Raw genomic sequence first — 19,347 nt, forward strand, 5'->3', positions numbered from 1 at the left:
TGAAGAACTTCCCAACTGATTTGAGCAAAATAGTATTGTTAGAATAAATATAGCCTCTCAAGATGATTATTTAATAAAATAGATTTTATTTTGAATTTGTACCATTTAAATTTTTTCCTTATAGTTTTGAAAATTTAAAATAGTACATGCATTTTTGCATTTCAGAAATCAAAGTTCAGAGTACATGACCCTGTTGTGTTCACTTTTCTTTTCTTTCTTTCATTCTTTCTTTCTTTTTTTTTTTTGTCAGTTGTGGGGCCTGACCTCTGGGCCTGGGCGCTGACCCTCAGCTCTTCAGCTCAAGGCTAGCACTCTACCACTTGAGCCACAGGACCACTTCTGGCATTTTCTGCTTATGTGATGCTGAGGAATCAAACCCAGGGCCTCATGCATGCAAGTCAAGTGCTCTACCACTGAGCCACCTTCCCAGCCCATGTGTTCACTTTTTTTAATATGTAATCTATAAAAAAACTAAAAATTTGAACTTAGCTTCTCAAGAAAAGGGAAAAGGGAAAGAGAACTACTTGCATTATGAGACTATTTTGAAAGAATTTTTCATTATGTCATATTCATGGTAAATTCATTTTCTAAAATTTGTCAGTTTGAAGAAAGAGACAGCAGCACACCAAACAGCCTATCATAGATAAATATGTACACCAAATGTAAAGGTGGTTACAGCTATAAGAAGAAACCTATGAAAAATACATTGCTTATGGTGTTGTTTTTCCAAAGATGGAGGGCCTTTACTCCTACTTCTAATTGAGATGTCAGTACTATTGAGTATAGACTGGTGTGAGGAAGCTTATCAGTTCATACACTGCTTAAACATATAGGATTAGTATTTCTTTTATTTGATATATGAAATGTTATATCAAATTTTAAAATATTTTTATGCCCTAGTGTTCACAAAATTTTAATACAGACTATGTTCTTTGTATCATTTAATGACTTACAATGTTTTGTATATTTTATTATCTTTAAGTAGTTGTACAAAAGAGTTGCCATTGAACAAAATAGTTTATGAATACAATATATCTTCATCATTCTTACCTGTCCCTCCTCTGCCCACCCCCCCCCCTTACTCATCTTAATTTTGTAGGATATGCGTTGGATTCTTGACTCATTCTCCCTCTCTTCATTTGTCTACCTTTTTCCCCTTGACCCCAACTCTACCCATTTTACCCACACACTTCTTAGTGTTTTATTTTGCTGAACTTTAACTTTGTTTCTCTAAGGAATTATCCTGTTTGAGTTTTCCCTTGAATCTACCATATTTCAGTTAATACGTTTGTATATACTTACATACCACCCACAGATTATTTACTTACAAGTTTATAAGCCAAATCTAGCTTTTACATGTAAGGGAAAACATTCTTCCTATGTCCCTCAGGGTCTGACTGACTTCACTTAACATCATTTTTTTCCAGGTCTTTCCATTTTTTTTACAAATGGAACAATATCATTCTTTCTAATAGATGAGTAGTAAAATTCTACTGTGTATATACTACATTTTCTTGATTCATTTGTCCATTGAGAGGCATCTGGACTAATTCCACACCTTGGCTATGGTGAATGGCGCTGCAGTGCTGCAGTAAACATGGATGGGCTAGTGCCTTTACTGTATCTTGGTTTATAATCTTTTGGGTAAAATGTCCAGTAATGGAATTGCTGGATCATAGGGAAGTTCTATGTTTAATTTTTTGAAGAACCTCTACATTTTTTCCCAGAGTGATTAAACAAATTTACATTCTCACCAACAGTATATTAGGGTTTCCCTTTAGCTACTTTCTTACCAACCTCTATTATCATTTGTTTATTTAATAATGGCCATTCTAACTGAGGTGAGATTTTAAAATTTTTGTATTCTAGTTAGTATCGTTTGTCTTGGTCTGGCTGCGAGAGTTAGTAGTTTGCTCAAAATTTATTACATTGTTGAAACATTGTGTTGTTCTAGTTCTTAAGTTAAAATCCAATTGGCCCTAGAAAAAAAGCACTAAGGAGACCTGAATTCACTGATAAGCACAGGTAAAATTTAGTCATAAAACTTGTAGAAGGGAAAATAGGATATAGCTTAGTGCTTAAAATATTAAAAAAAAAATTGGAACAAATTCATTGTATAGCATTATAAATATCTTTGCTAAACTATGAGTGCATAATTGGAAACTAAGCTATCCACTAGTAAAATAACTATAGGTTACTATTTAAATAACTGCTAAAGTTCCAAATAGTATGTAACTTACTCTATCATCAGTTCTCAAAGTTATCTATCACTTGATTATAGTTGATACCATAATTACACCATTGTGTAATTTAACCATATAAGGAGCATGCACTGACATTTGAATAAATGAATAGAAAAGACAGACAACAAATGAAAAACAGTCATGAGCTTAACTAACAATGGTTGCTTTTATGCTGAAATTGCTTTCCCTGTTTACAGTAACCCTTCATTAATCTTTTACTTCTTGAACCCTTTATTGTAAGTATACTCTGCAGACTGTCATATGAAGTAAAATATAGGGAAAATCTGCTTCCTCAAGGGATTCTGAGTATTATTTTTAAAGTACTTATAGTTCATTTATTTAGAAGAGAAAAATGAACAGTGCTTTATATATAGTGCCTCAGAGTATAACACTTAAGAGAAAGCAGCTATGGTATCTGGACTAGACAAACTTAGTGAAGTTCGGAATTTGCCTTGATTCTCTTTTCTTTTTTATTCTTCTGTTACTAGTTTGAAAATGTGTTTGAAAATGTTCACCTCTCTAAGAAAGGAAGAAGAGAAACTTTATATACTATTGTCAGTTAATGAATTATGCATACTAAGATTTCTTTTGTCAGTATTACAATTGATAATCTACTGAAAATTATTTTTAGATCAGTTTTATATACTTAGCAGATATCTGTCTATTCCTGATGTCTCTCTGTTTCTAATAGCTGATGATATAAAGCCATGTCCACGATGTGCTGCTTATATAATAAAGATGAATGATGGGAGCTGTAATCACATGACATGTGCTGTCTGTGGTTGTGAGTTTTGTTGGTTGTGCATGAAAGAAATCTCTGATTTACATTATCTAAGGTAAGCTTATAGCAGGTGTTACTTATAAATGCATATGATTTTGTATTGCACTGTAAAAGTACTTTTCAGAAAAAAACTAGGCATATTTTTAAGTAGGAATTTAAAAGGATGGATTTTATTTTAGTTTCAATAATTTAAAAGTTGGTATCCAATTATTACATCAGTCATTTTGAATTTATAACTAGTCAAAATAGGAAACGGAAATTCCTATGTTTGTTTTTGTTGAAATAGAATGCTTGTATGTAATGCCCTTTGTATTATACTATGTCTTAATTTTCTCATATATGAATTTCCTTATTTAAACCATAAACTGAAGTTATATTATAATCACATAATTGCATGCCTAAAACAGAGCTTAAGTGTGCATTTATTTAGTTTTCAGATTTTAAGGTTTTGAGCATTATGGAGGAAGAGGGATAAATTTTGAATTTCATATAGCAATATTCTATTAATTCAGTTTATAGTTAATATACTGTATGTTATCTTTTAGCTTTAGTGAACTCAAAATGCAAAAAAAAAAAAGTGAGAGAGGAAGAACTAAGTATAAAAAACTGAATAAAGTTTTTTACAAGTTATTTTACATTACAATTTTTCCCTTTAGTCCATCAGGTTGTACTTTTTGGGGAAAGAAACCCTGGAGCCGAAAGAAGAAGATCTTATGGCAGCTGGGAACCCTTGTTGGTGCCCCTGTAGGAATTGCTTTAATAGCTGGCATTGCTATTCCTGCAATGATTATTGGCATTCCTGTGTATGTAGGCCGTAAGGTAAAAATGCATACTTCTTTGCTAGCATGTTAGAAACCTTTTGGTTTGTCTTTTTTATTGATGGGTTTGTTGTTGTTTTGCTTATTTTTAGACAACAGTTTTTTCATTATAAAAGAACTTTCATAATTTTAGTGCTTATAATCTAATATATGCATATTGATTTTATACAAAAGCAATCTGAATATAAAATCTTAAGTCTATTTGCAGTATAAAACCAACTTTGAATGGAAGGTGAATTAAGGAGGATCACAGTTCAAAGCCAGCCCAAACTAATGGTAGACACTACTTCATAAGCAAGTCTGATGTTGTAATGCATGCCTGTAAACCTGGCTATTGGTGAAGTGAAGGTAATATTGCTATCTTAGTCTAGGCCAGGCAAAATATCTCAGAACCCTATCTGAAGAGTAAACTAAAACAAGAAGGTCTATAGGTGTGGCGTAAGTAGTAGAGAGGAAGAGACAAATAACTTTTAAGCATCAAGTATTGAAGAGTATACACTTGACATTCTTCATATGGGTATATCACTGTAAAAACAGGTATATGAGATTGTTTCAAAATTACAGTTAATAACTAATTAATGCACGCCCAGAGACAGAGAATAGTTAGCCAATTCTTTAATTTTTTCCGCTTTAGTTCAAAGTCCTGCTATTAGTAAATATGCTTATAGTATATTCTCAGATTGTACTTACTATTAATTATTACTGCTCTGTGATTGCTGAATTATATTTCATTAGTAGAACAGATCTTCTTTTTGAAGAGTCAGTGGCTAGTAAGTGGATACACTCCCTTTGTCAACTACAACAAAAATGATTTGTTAGAACATTTTCGTGTTGAGTCAGAATGTTTCCCTTTAAATTATTTCCTTTTATTCTATGTCTGATTTCTAGGGACAAATTCAGTAAGGTTGATCTTCTTCTATATAATAGATAGCATTTTTTTAATTGAAGACATTTTATAGTAAAACATCTTAAGTTTTTATTTGAATTTATATTATATATTCTATAATTTCTATATAATATTTAAATTTATATTATATTTATAGTAAGGCATATTTTAAAATAACAACATGTATACTAGTTTTTTTTAATTACTTTTAGGGGGTTGGGATACAGCTCAGTGGTAGATCACTTGCAGAGTATGTAGCTCTGGCACTACAAAAAACAGAAAACAAAACAAAATAACTAATTCTGAGACTGATGGTAACAAATATTTGTAAGCTAAATGTTTCAGAAGATGTTTATTTGTTTGCTTATACTGGTTCTAGGGCTTGAACTTAGGGTCTGGTGTTCAGAAAACCTAAATTTAAAAAAAAATCTCCAAATAGAGACTGGATATAATTTTAATGTACTTAACCAAAACAGGGTTTTGCTGAAACTATTTATTTGTATACTTCTAAATAGAAGTAGAAAGGAAATAGAAAAACGATTATACTGCACATTCTTATAGGAAGAGGTTATTTATTGCCCTGTGTTAGTTACCATACAGCTGGAAGTAGAAGAATTTATTTTCCATTCTGTTCTGTGTTTAGGGATCTAAACCAGACAGGAAAACCTATTGTCAATGAATTACTAAAAAGTTGAGCCTTCATTTATAATAAAAAAGTAGGAAATGTGGCAAACAATTACATTGAACCAGAAATAGTGTATAATGGGATGGATTACTGTAATTGAACATTGATTTTTAAGGTACAAGCCTCCTTTAGCAAGGTTTTGTAGCTTTTGTGTTAGGTCTGCTTTAGTATTATTTTTCATAGAAGTACAAGTGAAAAAGAGCAAGAATTAACTTCATACTGAAGGATATGAAAAGGACTTTGAGAAGATCTTCCATTTCTGCCTCCATGAACTTAATATAGTCACTTATTTCCTTGAAATACAGTCAGTAGTGGGAAACAGAATTTTGACTAGGGTCAAGAAATGTTCCTTGTCTCCTACATGCCTAGCCCAGCACCCCCCCCAGCCTGTTTCATCTTTCATACAAGACTAATAGTATTTTATAGCTTTTCAAATAACCACCAATGATCTTTTGTTATGCTTTGTCTTAATATTCTTTGCAAGTAAAATATTTTATGCTAGAATATTTTTGAGGCTGTTTTGAATGTATCTTAAAACAGAGAAAAATTTTCTATATTAGCATTAGCCCTTGAAAACCTTAAGAACAAAGCTACTGCTAAGCCCCAGTGGTTTATGCCTGTAATCTTACCTAGTCAAGAAGCTGAGGTCTGAGGATCTCAGTTCAAAGCAAGGCCAGGCAGGAAAGTCCTTAAGGCTAGTATGTCCACTAACCACCAAAAAGCCAGGAATGGAGCTGTTATTCAAGCGGTAGAGGGCTAACCTTGAGTGAAAAACTTGAGTTCAGGTCCCAGGACTGACACCAAAAAACAGCTACTGAGCTATTTCCAAGTTATATAAAACCTCATAAGCCAATTTTGTGGTGATATTAAACTCTATTTGTTAATAGCAAAACTGTATAAAGATGTTAAGTACATACGCTTCTTATCTGGTAGTCATTATTTACTCTCTCTCTCTCTCTTTTTTTTTTGGCTGGCCCTGGGCTTGAACTCAGAGCCTGGCCACTGTCCCTGAATCTCTACTACTTGAGCCAAAGTGCTGCTTCCAACTTTTTCTGGGTTGTTTATTAGAGATAAAAGTCTCATGGAGGGGCTGGGAAGGTGGCTCAGTGGTAGAGCGCTTGCCTTGTATGCCTGAGGTCCTGGGTTCGATTCCTCAACACCACATAAGCAAAAAGAAAAAAGCCAGAAGTGGCGTTGTGGCTCAAGTGGTAGAGTGCTAGCCTTGAGCTGAAGAGCTGAGGGACAGCACCAAGGCCCAGAGTTCAGGCCCCACAACCGGACCCAAAAAAAAAAAAAGTCTCATGGACTTTTCAGCCCAGGCTGGCTTTGAATCACAATCTTCAGGTCTGAGCCTCCTAAGTAACTAGGATTACAAGCATGAACCACTGGTGCCCAGCTTACTCTCTACCTCTTGAAGAAAGAATTTTGAATCATCTATTTATGTTTGTTTCTTTGACAAAAATGTTCTTGAGAAAACCCCTAGTTGTGTATTTGTTTTATTATGCTACTTTTTTCAATTAACTTTTTTATTGTGAAAATACTGTACAAAGGGGTTACAGTTACATGAGCAAGGTAATGAGTACATTTCTTATCCAGCATTGTTGCCTCCTCCTTTGTTTTTCCCCTACCATCCTTTCCCTTCCCCTTCCCCTTCCTCAGCTACACCACCCCTCCCCCCCATTCTCCACTACTTTTTAAGTTCAAATTTTAAAAAATTGGAGCTGGGTGTTGGTGGTTCATCCCTGTAATCCCTACTCAGTAGGCTGAGATCTGAGGATCATGGTTCAAAGCCAGAGAGGCAGGAAAGTCCATAAGACTTACCTTCAGTTAACAGCAGAAAACCAGAACTGGCACTGTAGCACTAGCCTTGAGCAAAAATCAGAGAATCTTACATAGAAAGAAACTTATAGAATGCTAAAGTTCCTGTTAGTGAAATAACCCACTAACAACTGTGTTGAAATAATATTCTTACTTCTTTTCTAAATACACAGTTGTACTACTCAAAATTATCATTAAATAGTTGTAGAAAAGGGTTTATATATACAACGCATGTTGATCAGTGCCACCCTTCCATCATTTTCCCCCTCCTCCTATTTATCCCAGTCTTACCCATCTCCTCAGGTTTCTTAAAGTTCCATTTTCACATATATGCATTGGGTATTATGATTATATTTTTCCACCATTCCTACTTTAACAGAAAACACAAAATCTATTGAATCACTGTCTATACATAAGCAAATTACTGTTAAAGGGCAAATTACTTGTGAAATAAGGCTTAAGAACAGTAATTTTACTTTGACACTCAGTTTAAGTTCCTTACATATGTAGATCTGTTTAAATATGTAATGTATTTTCTGTTTAATCTTCCACTCTTGATTTATATTTTTAATTCAAGATTCATAATCGATATGAAGGCAAGGACGTTTCAAAGCATAAGCGGAATCTGGCAATAGCAGGTGGTGTGACATTGTCTGTAATTGTGTCTCCAGTAGTAGCTGCAGTGACTGTAGGTAAGAGAATGCTTCAAAATACTGTTTGCCTCAAGTTTTATGGAGTTGTGGAAAATTTTTGTTTTGGGTTTTGTTTTGTTTTTTAAGAAGTATTGATAATGAAGGTTACTTTTTAAATTTAAGGATGGTTTAAATTAGGCCAACAGAATGTCTCTTAGCGACTTTAAATATATTACAAAGTAAACTCATTACTTGACTTACAATCATAATCCTTTTGTATAACACCATAATCTTTTTGTATAACACCTTTAATAATAACAATGAAATTATATTTTTAAAAAGCATTATAGATTTAAGAAGCTAACTTCAGGGTATCAACCTCCCCCCTACTATTAGATTCTACACCTGACACTTTAAAAAAAAAGGATTTTAGGTGTTTTCTTTTTATATTCCCTCTCATATGAATCAGCCAAAAGACAGGCAGGTTGTGTCCTTTCATTTGTTTGTGTCCTTTCATTAAAGAGCTTGGTGAGTCTGCTTTTGGTACATGCTTCATTTTTCTTTTCTACCTTCTCTTAAAAAGATTTCCTTAACCTTATATTTCTAAGATTTTATTTATTTTTAATACATATTTTTATTGTAAATATATTGTACAGAGGGGTTACAGTTTCTAAGATATCATGTTTGGGGCTTATATTGACTAGTTTAATTCCTCTTTAGGTATTGGTGTTCCTATAATGTTAGCTTATGTCTATGGCGTAGTTCCAATTTCACTCTGTCGAAGTGGAGGTTGTGGAGTCTCAGCAGGCAATGGAAAAGGAGTCCGGATTGAATTTGATGATGAGAATGATATAAATGTTGGTGGAACTAACACAGCTGTAGGTAAGTCCTTTAAGAAAAGGAAGAAAATGTGTGTATTAATAGTTTGGGGGGGAGGGGACATATATACCATGCAAATCAGAATTTCTGTTATCTTCTTTTAAGCCTAGTAGTGTTCATCCAGTATGTCAGTGAAATGAACTGTCAAGGAAGTATGTATGGATGAAAAAGAGTAGAATGATTCTAAGTGATATCTGAAGCTTTTTATTGTTATATTTTGCTTTAACACATTGAAAATTAAGAAAGGATGTAAGGGAAAATGCAGTTAAAAGAACAGGTGTTCAATAAATCCAAAATATCCTTAGCAAAACATTATTTAAAAACTATGAGTTACCCAGGAGCTGGTGGCTTACACCTATAATCCTAGCTTCTCAGGAGGCTGAGATCTGAGAATTGCAGTTCAAAGCCTGCCCAGGCAGGAAAGTCCATGAGGCTCTTATCTCCAATAAACAACTTAGAAAAAGCCAGAAGTGGGGCTATGGCTCAAATGGTGGAATGCTAGACTTGAACAAAAAGAGCTCAGAGATAGATCCCAGACCCTGAGTTCAAGCCCCAGGACAGAAAAAAAAAACAAAAAACTATGAATTAGGTAACAATAATTTGTAGAACTTAAGTAGAACTTATAATTAATGTTAGAAATAGCTCAGAATGTTGAGGTGACACATAAGAATAAAGACACCAAATCAAAAGGAACTCACCAAGGCAAAGTTGACTTCTGCAGAAGAGTGAGCCATCAGTCAAAAGTCTGGCAAGCAAGCAGGCCTAACACAGCAGGGCCTACCCCTCTGCTCATATTGACTGAGCTCAGGTTTACAATTTGCAAAAGGATGTGGCTTAATTAACAGCCTAAAACTAAAATTCAAGAAGCTTCTTTTTTTTTGGGGGGGGGGGTTCCAGTCTTGGGTTCAGAACTCTGGGCCTGGGCGCTGTCCCTCAGCTCTTCAGCTCAAGGCTAGCACTCTACCACTTGAGCCACAGTGCCACTTCCAGCTTTTTTCTTTTTGCTTATGTGGTGCTGAGGAATCGAACCCAGGGCCTCATGCATGCAAGGCAAGCGCTCTACCACTGAGCCACCTTCCCAGCCCTAAAATTCAAGAAGCTTCTAACTGATACCTTAAGTGCTCAGGAAAGGAGTGTATGTAACTACTCACAAGGTTAATAAAAAGGAAGCAAACCACCTTAATAGAAAAGACACTTTTCTCACATTAAAAAGCTTTTTTTTTTTTTGGTCAGTTTGGGGCTTGAACTTAGGGACTGGGTGCTGTCCCTGAGCCTCTTAGTGCTCAAAGCACTATAGTGCTCTACGACTTCAGCCACAGGGCCACTTCCAGTTTTTGAATGGTTTATTGGAAATAAGAGTTTCATGGGGACTTTTCTGCACAGGCTGGCATCGAACCACGATCCTCAGATCTCAGCCTCCTTAGTAGCTAGAATTACAAGCATAAGCCACCCAAGCTTTATTTTTTAAAGTGCATGTTTTATATTCCAGCAGCTTTGATTCTATTTCTTTTTCTAATTTTTCAAAAATGAAATATTACCATTGATTATATTTCTTAAAGATAAAATTAGAAAATATGTAAGAAATAAGGCCCCTTTGTTTCCTTTGTTCTCTCTTGACCTTAATACAATCAGATTTTTGTCTTTCTACTCCAGAATTTACCTCCACCATTCTACTAAATTAGAGGCCACCCATGGCTTCCATGTTACCAAACACAGTAGTCCATTCTAGCCTCATCTTAACAGCATACCTCATACCTAATGTGATAAACTGGATCCTCCTTGAAACACTTGTTTACTTGTCTTTCTGTAAGTGACTTCTAATCATATCTGCTAGCCATTCTTTCTAAATTTGCTTTGAAGGTTCATTTTTTTCTCCTAACCTGTTTTAGTTTCCTAGGGCCCAGTTCTCACACTTCTTCTCTTACTTAGCTATATTCACTCCCTAGGTAATTTCATCTATTAATGTATAGGATCTATTAATATATATTATATATTAGTGTGTGTTATATACAGTATATAGTGTATATTAATAGATTAAATAGACAGCTGGGCTCATAACTGTAATTATAGCTCTTAGAAAAGTACAGGACCCCTTCCCAGCCAGTATTTGGATTCAGTGATGCACATCTGTCAAGCTACATAGGCAGTTTCAATAGGGAGAATTGTGGTTCCAGGCCAGTCTGAGTAGAGTCTAAGAGACACCATCTCACCAGAGACAGTGGGCATAGTGGCACACATTTGTTATCCCAGCTATAATGAAAAGCCTAAAATAGATGGATTGTGGTATAGGCACTGCAATAGCCAGTGCAAGAATGTTTTAGAGGCATGCCTCATTGGTATAAACACCTGCCTAACCAAGTACAAAGCTCTGAGCTCAAACCCTAGCACTATAGATCACCTATACAAACACAGAGATATACATACATACATACATACATACATACATACATACATACATACATATATACATACATACATACATACACACACATATAGACACTGATAGCCCTATAAGTTTATATTTAGTTTAGAACTCTCTCCTGAGCCTCAAACTTGAATATCTAACTTTGTCCTTGAACCTACACTTTGATTTCAAACAAGAATTTCAAAGTTAACTTTTCTACAAACTAACTCTTTATTCTAAAACTTGTTCTTCCTTCCATCATTCTGACCTCAGTAAATAATTTCTCTTATTTGTGTTGTTTGGGTCAAAAACGTTCTCCCTATAAGGGTGATGACTCTAACTCTATCTAAATCTAATGTCAAGGGATCAGTGTAGTAGGTACTTACTTGAAAATTGTCACAACTCTGGGAGGCTATTACTACTCCCATTTTACAGATTACCCAAAGCAAAACTACAATGATTATTAACTGATTGCAGACTTGTTAAATTTAGAAAATGAACCGAAATGTAGTTTCACCCAACTCAGAGTTCCCCTATTACCTTCTATTGTCTCTTCCATAAAGGGGGATGAACTAGAGAGAAACTCCTTTTTTGTTTATCACAGTCCTAGCTCCAAGAATAATGCCTGACAAATGCTAGTCATGCAATAAATGTTACTAAAAAAGTGAAATAAAACTCTTCTATCATGACCCTCTTTCCTCCTCACACCCTATAACTGATTTATCAGCACATTCTGCTGCTTCTTTCAGTCTGTGGCAACAGTTCAACTACTTATTACCTCTCCACTGCTTCTGCACTAATCCATACTACTATTTTCTTTCCTCTGCTATTATAATAGCCTCACAACTGATATATCACCTTCTCAGTTTCTACCCACTGTTCTGAAGTGCAGCCATGGTCATACCTTGAAAACATTGGTCAGATCATGTCTTATACTAAACCTCCTTGGTGACTTCTAACTGTATTCTGAGGGAGGCCCAAAATCCTTATGGCCCCAAAGACTGCTATGATCTGTTCCAAGAACCTCATCCTCCTCTTCTATACCATTGTCCTCTTAATTTTTGAGCATGCTAATCATGTTTCTGTTCCTAGGCTTTAAACTTAACAGTTCCCTCCACCTGGAATTCTCTTCTTCCAGATAATTTCATAGCTTACTCCTTTACTTTTCCTAGATTCTCTGTAAGAGTTATCCAAGAGGCCTCCTAATCATAGTATATAAAATGGTATGCAGGCATTACATACAGGGCTGGTCATTTCTCACTCCCTTACTTTTATTTTTCTCATAACTTATATTACCCTAAGTATATAAAATACTGACATGAATAAGTGAATCCCTCAAAACAAAGCTTACCATAAGATTTAGAATATAGTGTTATCAAGTCTTGCAATAGTTTGTAGACAATTAGAACTGTGACATATCTAGGAACCATTTTTGTCCCATTTTTATTGACCTAGAGTTACAAGCTCTTCATATGACACTTATTGAAGATTTGCCCATACTTTTCATCTAAAATCAATTAAAATTTCAATAATTTATTCAATATAAAATTCTTTACTCTTCTGGATCTTTTTTAAAATTAGTTTCTGATCCAACTATACTTTCTGAGATACTTTGCTCTTACCCTGTTGTTCAAACATCTTTCTGTTCCTGTGTGTTTTGTGCTTTGTTTAATAAAAAGGCCTATCTGAAATTATAAAGCTGTTAAAGAAGGGAGAAATTAAAATCATGCCTTAATTTCTTTGAATCATTTGCTTTTAGATACAACATCAGTAGCAGAAGCAAGACACAATCCTAGCATAGGAGAGGGAAGTGTTGGTGGTCTGACGGGCAGTTTGAGTGCAAGTGGAAGCCACATGGATCGAATAGGAGCCATTAGAGACAACCTGAGTGAAACGGCAAGCACCATGGCTCTGGCTGGAGCTAGTATAACGGGGAGTCTGTCAGGAAGTGCCATGGTAAACTGTTTTAACAGGTAAGAAATAGTGTGATTTTGATTTATTTGGTTTCTGCCTTATGTTAAAAAAAATTTTTAGATTAGACTTTTGACTAGAACATGTTTAGCCTCTAACAAATGAAATTTAGTGGTAGATCAGATTTGTTTTTACTGATTAAATTTCCTGTCAAAATATTCTATGTTGTGGTAATAACTAAATTGAGAAATAACATTCTACCAGTTTGTCATTACACTTGTCACATTTGATAGGAGAAATTGGTGCTGGAGCTGCTTCAGTATACACTGAAGGTAATGCTTAGCTTAGTCCTTCATTCTGGGGTCAGAAAACAGCTGGATATTGGGAAATGAGACTTTACCTGGGCTTGGTAACAAGTGGAGTCAAGACATCCAAGAGTACATGAACTTGGGTCAGGATAATCAGTCTAGGTCCTGTGGAGTTAATGGTCACTTCTCACCAAGTCTTATACTAATACTCATATAGATAAATAGGAGAAATTAACATGTTTTTTAATCTTCTCATGTTTCTTCTTTTTGATTCACTATGCTTTTAATGTTTTTATGTAAAGGGAAAACATGAATCAAAAGATAAATCAGGCCAGGTGCTGGTGGCTTACACCTGTAATCCTCGCTGTTGCAGGAGGCTGAGATCTGAGGATTGCAGTTCAAAGCCAGCCTGGGCAGGAAAGACTATGAGACTCTTACCTCCAGTTAACCACTAGAAAACTGGAAGTGGCACTGTGGCTCAAGTGGTAGAGAGCTAGCCTTGAGCTGAAGAGCTGAGGGACAGTGCCCAGGACCAGAGTTCAAACCCCACAACTGACCCCCTAAAAAAAAGATAAATCAGTTGCATTTGTCTTATTTTTAGGTAGATTGTGCTTGAACAGAAACTTTTTTTTTTTTGGTCAGTTGTAGGGCCTGAACTCTGGGCCTGGGCACTGTCCCTCAGCTCTTCAGCTCAAGGCTAGCCCTCTACCACTTGAGCCACAGCGCCACTCCCAGCTTTTTCTGCTTATGTGGTGCTGCGGAATCAAACTCAGGGCCTCATGCATGCAACGCAAGCTTTCTACCACTGAGCCATCTTCCCAGACCTTGAACAGAAACTTTTAAGTTATAATTGTTATTTGAACAGAAGTTCTTTAAGTTATAGTCATGTATATTATTATTTCTTAAAAGTCAGATATGGGCTGGGGATGTAGGTCAGTATCTCATATGCACAAGGTCCTCTGAGTTTGATCCCTAACACTACTGAAAAAGAAAAAAAGTCAGAATGCTCTTCATAGAACCTATTTTCTGTTCCAGTTCTGGGGCTTAAACTCATGGTCTGGGCACTATCCTTAAGCTTTTTTGCTTAAGGCTAGTGTTCCACCACTTAAGGCTCTATTTCTGGGGTTTTGTTTTGTTTTGTCTTTGTCTTTGTTGTTTTGGTGCTTAATTGGAGATGAGTCTCATGGACTTTCCTGCCCAGGCTGGCAGCTGAACAGCTATCCTCAGATCTCTGCCTCCTGCATAGCTAGGATTACAGGCTTAAGCCAACAGCACCAAGCTTAGAACCATTTTTAATGCAGAATTTTTTTGACTCACTGATCTGTCATGTGTAATGGTTGGTTATATATTTTGATGTTGTGTTTTGCACTGAAGCATGACAGAGTGCCACATCCTAAGTGAAAGTAGTGGAGCTTATTTAAGTTAAAAGCCCATTGTTTTATTTTTGTGGTGTTCTTTCTGCCTTACTTGGCTAATTTTTCTCATTGCTTCTGGATGACTGGAACTGACTATTCAGTGTACTACAATAGAATTTGAGTGTTCAAGTAAGTAGAAACTGAAAAAAATAATGGTATCTAAAATTAGCTTCTCACTACTAAAGTTCTTAACTGAATTATTTAACATTAACATGGCATCGCAGTACTGAATTATAAATAATTTTGGCTTTTTATCTGATACCCTCCCCTTTAAGGTTGGAAGTACAAGCAGATGTACAGAAAGAACGGTACAGTCTAAGTGGAGAATCTGGTACAGTCAGCTTGGGAACAGTTAGTGATAATGCCAGCACCAAAGCAATGGCAGGATCCATTCTGAATTCCTACATCCCAATGGACAAGTAAGGAAAACATTGTTATAAAGCCACAAGTAGTTTTGAATTAAATTTAAGGGATTATCTTTACCACCAAGCCAAAATAAACCAGTGAATAATAGTGACCAACTGTTAAGTACTTTGGGAAAAGAAATGGTGAGATATTCAAAGTAGACAAATCTAATAGTAGATTCCTGATTGCTGGAGCTCCAGGGAGGAAAGAATGGGAACTGATTGTTACAGAATGTAGGGTTTCTTAGGGGGATGAAAATCACTAAATTATATACTGTAAATTATATACTGGTGAATTTAATCACATTTAAATTATACTTCACCTGGGGCTGGGAATGTGGTTTAGTGGTAGAGTGCTTGCCTAGCATGCATGAAGCCCTGGGTTCCATTCCTCAGTACCACATAAACAGAAAAGGCTGGAAGTGGCACTATGGCTCAGTGGTAGCCTTGATTAAAAAGAAGCTCAGGGACAGTGCTCGGGCCCTGAGTTCAAGCCCCAGGCTTGGCAAAATTAAACAAATAAATAAAACTTCACCAAAGCTGTTTTTTAAAATATATGGGGAGAGTTTACAGGAGATACAAACATACCTGTAATCCCAGCTGTATGGGAGGTGAGATTTTCAAAAGAATTGCAGTTTGAGACCAGCCTACTCAAAATTAGACTCTATCGTAAAAAACAAGCTGGGCATGGTGCATATGCCTATAATCACAATTACATGGGAGGTAAAGGTAGGAGTGATGCAGTTCATGGCAAAGCCATGCAAACAAAGTAAAGCCCCATACAAAATTATAAGACCCTACCTGAAAAAATTAACAAGGCACAAAAAAAGTATCTAGAACAGCGTAAGAAGTAATTATATCTACTACTCTTTTTAAAAACTGAAGCCCTCTTCTTTCCATTAGTTTTATGTGTGAATATGTTCTGACAGCTTCTATATATAGCCTTTCGATTGTTCTTTAAAAACAAAAACCTGCCCCCTTTGCTATCAGCTGAATAAAACCAAAGCCAGAAATTATATTTGTTACTCCTGTGTTCCAGAGAGGGCAATAGCCTGGAAGTGCAAGTAGACATTGAGTCGAAGCCATCCAAATTGAGACACCACAGCGGAAGCAGCAGTGTGGATGATGGCAGCACTCCCCGAAGCCATCCTGGCACTTCATCTTGCAGCTTGCCAGAAGGTAAATCCAGTGCAGCCAAATGGTCCAAAGAAGCTGCCGCAGGAAAGAAATCCAAGAGCAGCAAGTTGAGGAAAAAGGGGAACATGAAGATCAATGAGACCAGAGAGGACATGGATGCACAGCTGTTAGAACAACAAAGCACGAACTCGAGCGAATTTGAGGCTCCATCCCTCAGTGACAGTATGCCATCTGTAGCAGATTCCCACTCTAGTCATTTTTCTGAATTCAGCTGTTCTGACCTTGAAAGCATGAAAACATCTTGTAGTCATGGGTCCAGTGATTATCATGCCCGCTTCGCTACTGTCAGCATTCTTCCCGAGGTAGAAAATGACCGTCTGGAAAACTCCCCCTATCAGTGTAGCATTTCTCTGCTCACCAAAACTGCTTCATGTTCAGAAGTTCCACAGCAGAATCCTATCACTGAAGAACACGGTAACAGTGGAATAAAACCTAATGCTGATCTATATTTTGGTGATTCACTAAAAGAAACAAACAACAACCACTCACATAAGACAATGGAATTAAAAGTTGCAATTCAGACTGAAATTTAGGCCTATAAATGCTGCAAAATCATTACCACTGAACAACCTTGTTTGGAGCTGGTTAAATGTCTGTGACTACTTTTTCACGTTACCAGCAAAAGCCAGGTTTCATCAAAATGCAGATACCTTTTCTGTATTCAGCAAACCATTGTGTTTCATGTGGATCTTAATCACCAAACTATGAAATGAAGGCTTTAAAGTGCATTATTAGGAAAATAGTACATCTTAAGAGTAAAGCATGTTTTGTGTGCTCACAAAACATTCTTGATACTATAGCTGTGTATTTAGATAGAAATGTGGCTTAATTTATAATAAGTACAAAATACTAATGCAGCTCTACAGCATTCTTACAAAGAAAACTTGAGGCTTTGAGATAAGTGGTTAGTGACATTTTATTGAAACCACTAAGGGATGTTATTCAAAATAACCAGGCAGGTTACTCAATATGTGATATTCTCTGCAACATTTCTATTCATAACTGGGCTTAAATTTCATTTTCTTCATAGGTAATGTGGATATATAAAGCTTGGCAGCCTATTTGCAACCATTTGGATATATAAGATACTTTGAGCAAGATTGTGGCAGTTTTTGCACAACTTTGAAATAGAAATACCTGGTACTATATATATATATAGAGAGAGAGAGAGAGAGCATATTGTTGATGCTGTTTTAGAAGAAAAATGTAAAAGCTAATTAAATATATTGACAGCAACAAATAAATAAAACTATAAAGTAAAGTCCCATTAGGTTGTAAGTATTACCAAAAAAAAAACAAAGTCATCTTTTACTAGGGGGAAATTTGTACCCCATTGATTCTTGGTGCCTTTTGGGATAGTTTGGGTTTTAAGAGCCTAGTCATTGGAGGATTTTGCTGTATTGTGCACAGTGTCCTCTCTTACCACCTTGAATTATATAGAAAAATACAGGAACTAGATAAACATGAATGTGATTAATAACAATGCTGAAAAAGTATTAGCCTACCAAAGACACACTCAGGCTTTAGTAAATTTAACTTAATGTAACCTCAGTTTTAAACACATGTGTATCTTTTCCAACCATAAAATCAAAGGCACCATGCCAAGCTCATATGTGCCGAGTGCAAAAGGTCTGCATATGGTTGGCTTTAGAAGTTGGCCAAAATACTACCTGTATTGTTAACTTCCTATGTAGGTCACTTATATAAAGCAGGTTAATCTCAATGACAGCAGTTAAAATGTTCCTTCTATGTTTAAGTACTACCATTATGGTGCTACTGAGCATTTTCTTTTGATTAAAAAAAGAAAAAAAAAAAAGAAAAATGTCATGGGCTGCAGTCTACTTCCATCACCAAGTCTTTCTTTCACCAAGTCCATTAATATGCTTATAACACTAGTGCCGGTTATTTTATTTGATCATGCTTATTATGATATTTGTATATTTGTTTGCATTCCAGTTTTGTTCAATAATGAGTGTGTAAACTGCATATGTGAAATAAATGTAAATACTTTTGCTGCATTTTGATGTGTGGACAGGTATTTTTTTAAGTTTTATTTTTATAAAGGAGACACAAATCAGAGTACATTTTAGACAGGTTATTTTTGAAAGATACATTTTTTAAGGAATTTTCACTTGCTATGTGATAATAGTCATCAATATTACAAGCCATTAAAATTATTTTGCTTCTGGCCTCAGTCACAAAGGAAGCATTTGCTGAATTTTCCAACAAATAATGTTAGAAATTCCATTTTTCATGTCTCAGTCCTGCCTTTACTGCAGAAGAAAGATATTTTGTTAAAATAATTTTATTCATAAAAGTGAGTTAGGGACTGAGGATTTAGTTCAGTGGAAGTGTGCTTGCTTATCATGTGCAAGCCCCTGGGTTTGATCCCCAGCACCACACACACACACACACACACACACACACACACACATCCTTTGAGATGACTTCAAAAGCTCCTTCATATTTGGATCCTTCAGGTGTGAATCAGTATAGGATCCAAGAAGTGTGCTTGCTTATCATGTGCAAGCCCCTGGGTTTGATCCCCAGCACCACACACACACACACACACACAGATCCTTTGAGATGACTTCAAAAGCTCCTTCATATTTGGATCCTTCAGGTGTGAATCAGTATAGGATCCAAGCCAGATTTCCTTGGAGCTCAACTCTGGTCTAGACTCAAACAAGAGAATATACTGCCAGGGTAGCACTCTACCACTTGAGCCACAGCTCCACTTCTGTTTTTTTGCTGATTAATTGGAGATAATTACTGCTAAGACTTTACTGCTAAGGCAAGCTTTGAACCATGATCCTCAGATCTCAGCCTCCTTAGAACCAAGATTACAGCTGTGAGCCATGGGCACCTGGCTCACTGAAATCTTTTTAAACCTGCTTTCTTTAAGGCCTGGAAGAAAAGATCACATGGTAGTGTGATACCCTACTGATGATTATGTAACGCATTTT

General features: G+C 35.8%; 1 protein-coding gene across 2 annotated transcripts in view; it reads left to right on the plus strand.

Moving 5' to 3' along the window:
• Rnf19a (ring finger protein 19A, RBR E3 ubiquitin protein ligase) overlaps positions 1-18,399 on the plus strand; it is a 48,450-nt gene extending 30,051 nt beyond the window's left edge. For both annotated transcript variants that reach the window (XM_042672923.1, XM_042672925.1), the window contains exons 4-10: positions 2,935-3,079; positions 3,681-3,843; positions 7,809-7,923; positions 8,584-8,745; positions 12,906-13,119; positions 15,056-15,199; positions 16,224-18,399. In XM_042672923.1, coding sequence (XP_042528857.1) covers positions 2,935-3,079; positions 3,681-3,843; positions 7,809-7,923; positions 8,584-8,745; positions 12,906-13,119; positions 15,056-15,199; positions 16,224-16,914 — 1,634 coding nt within the window. In that variant the 3' untranslated portion in view covers positions 16,915-18,399. The remainder of the gene's footprint in view (positions 1-2,934; positions 3,080-3,680; positions 3,844-7,808; positions 7,924-8,583; positions 8,746-12,905; positions 13,120-15,055; positions 15,200-16,223) is intronic.
• The last annotated feature ends 948 nt before the right edge of the window (positions 18,400-19,347 follow it).

This window comes from Dipodomys spectabilis, unplaced genomic scaffold (genome assembly GCF_019054845.1).
Source record: "Dipodomys spectabilis isolate Male_0828 unplaced genomic scaffold, ASM1905484v1 ptg000783l, whole genome shotgun sequence".
NCBI lineage: Eukaryota > Metazoa > Chordata > Mammalia > Rodentia > Heteromyidae > Dipodomys > Dipodomys spectabilis.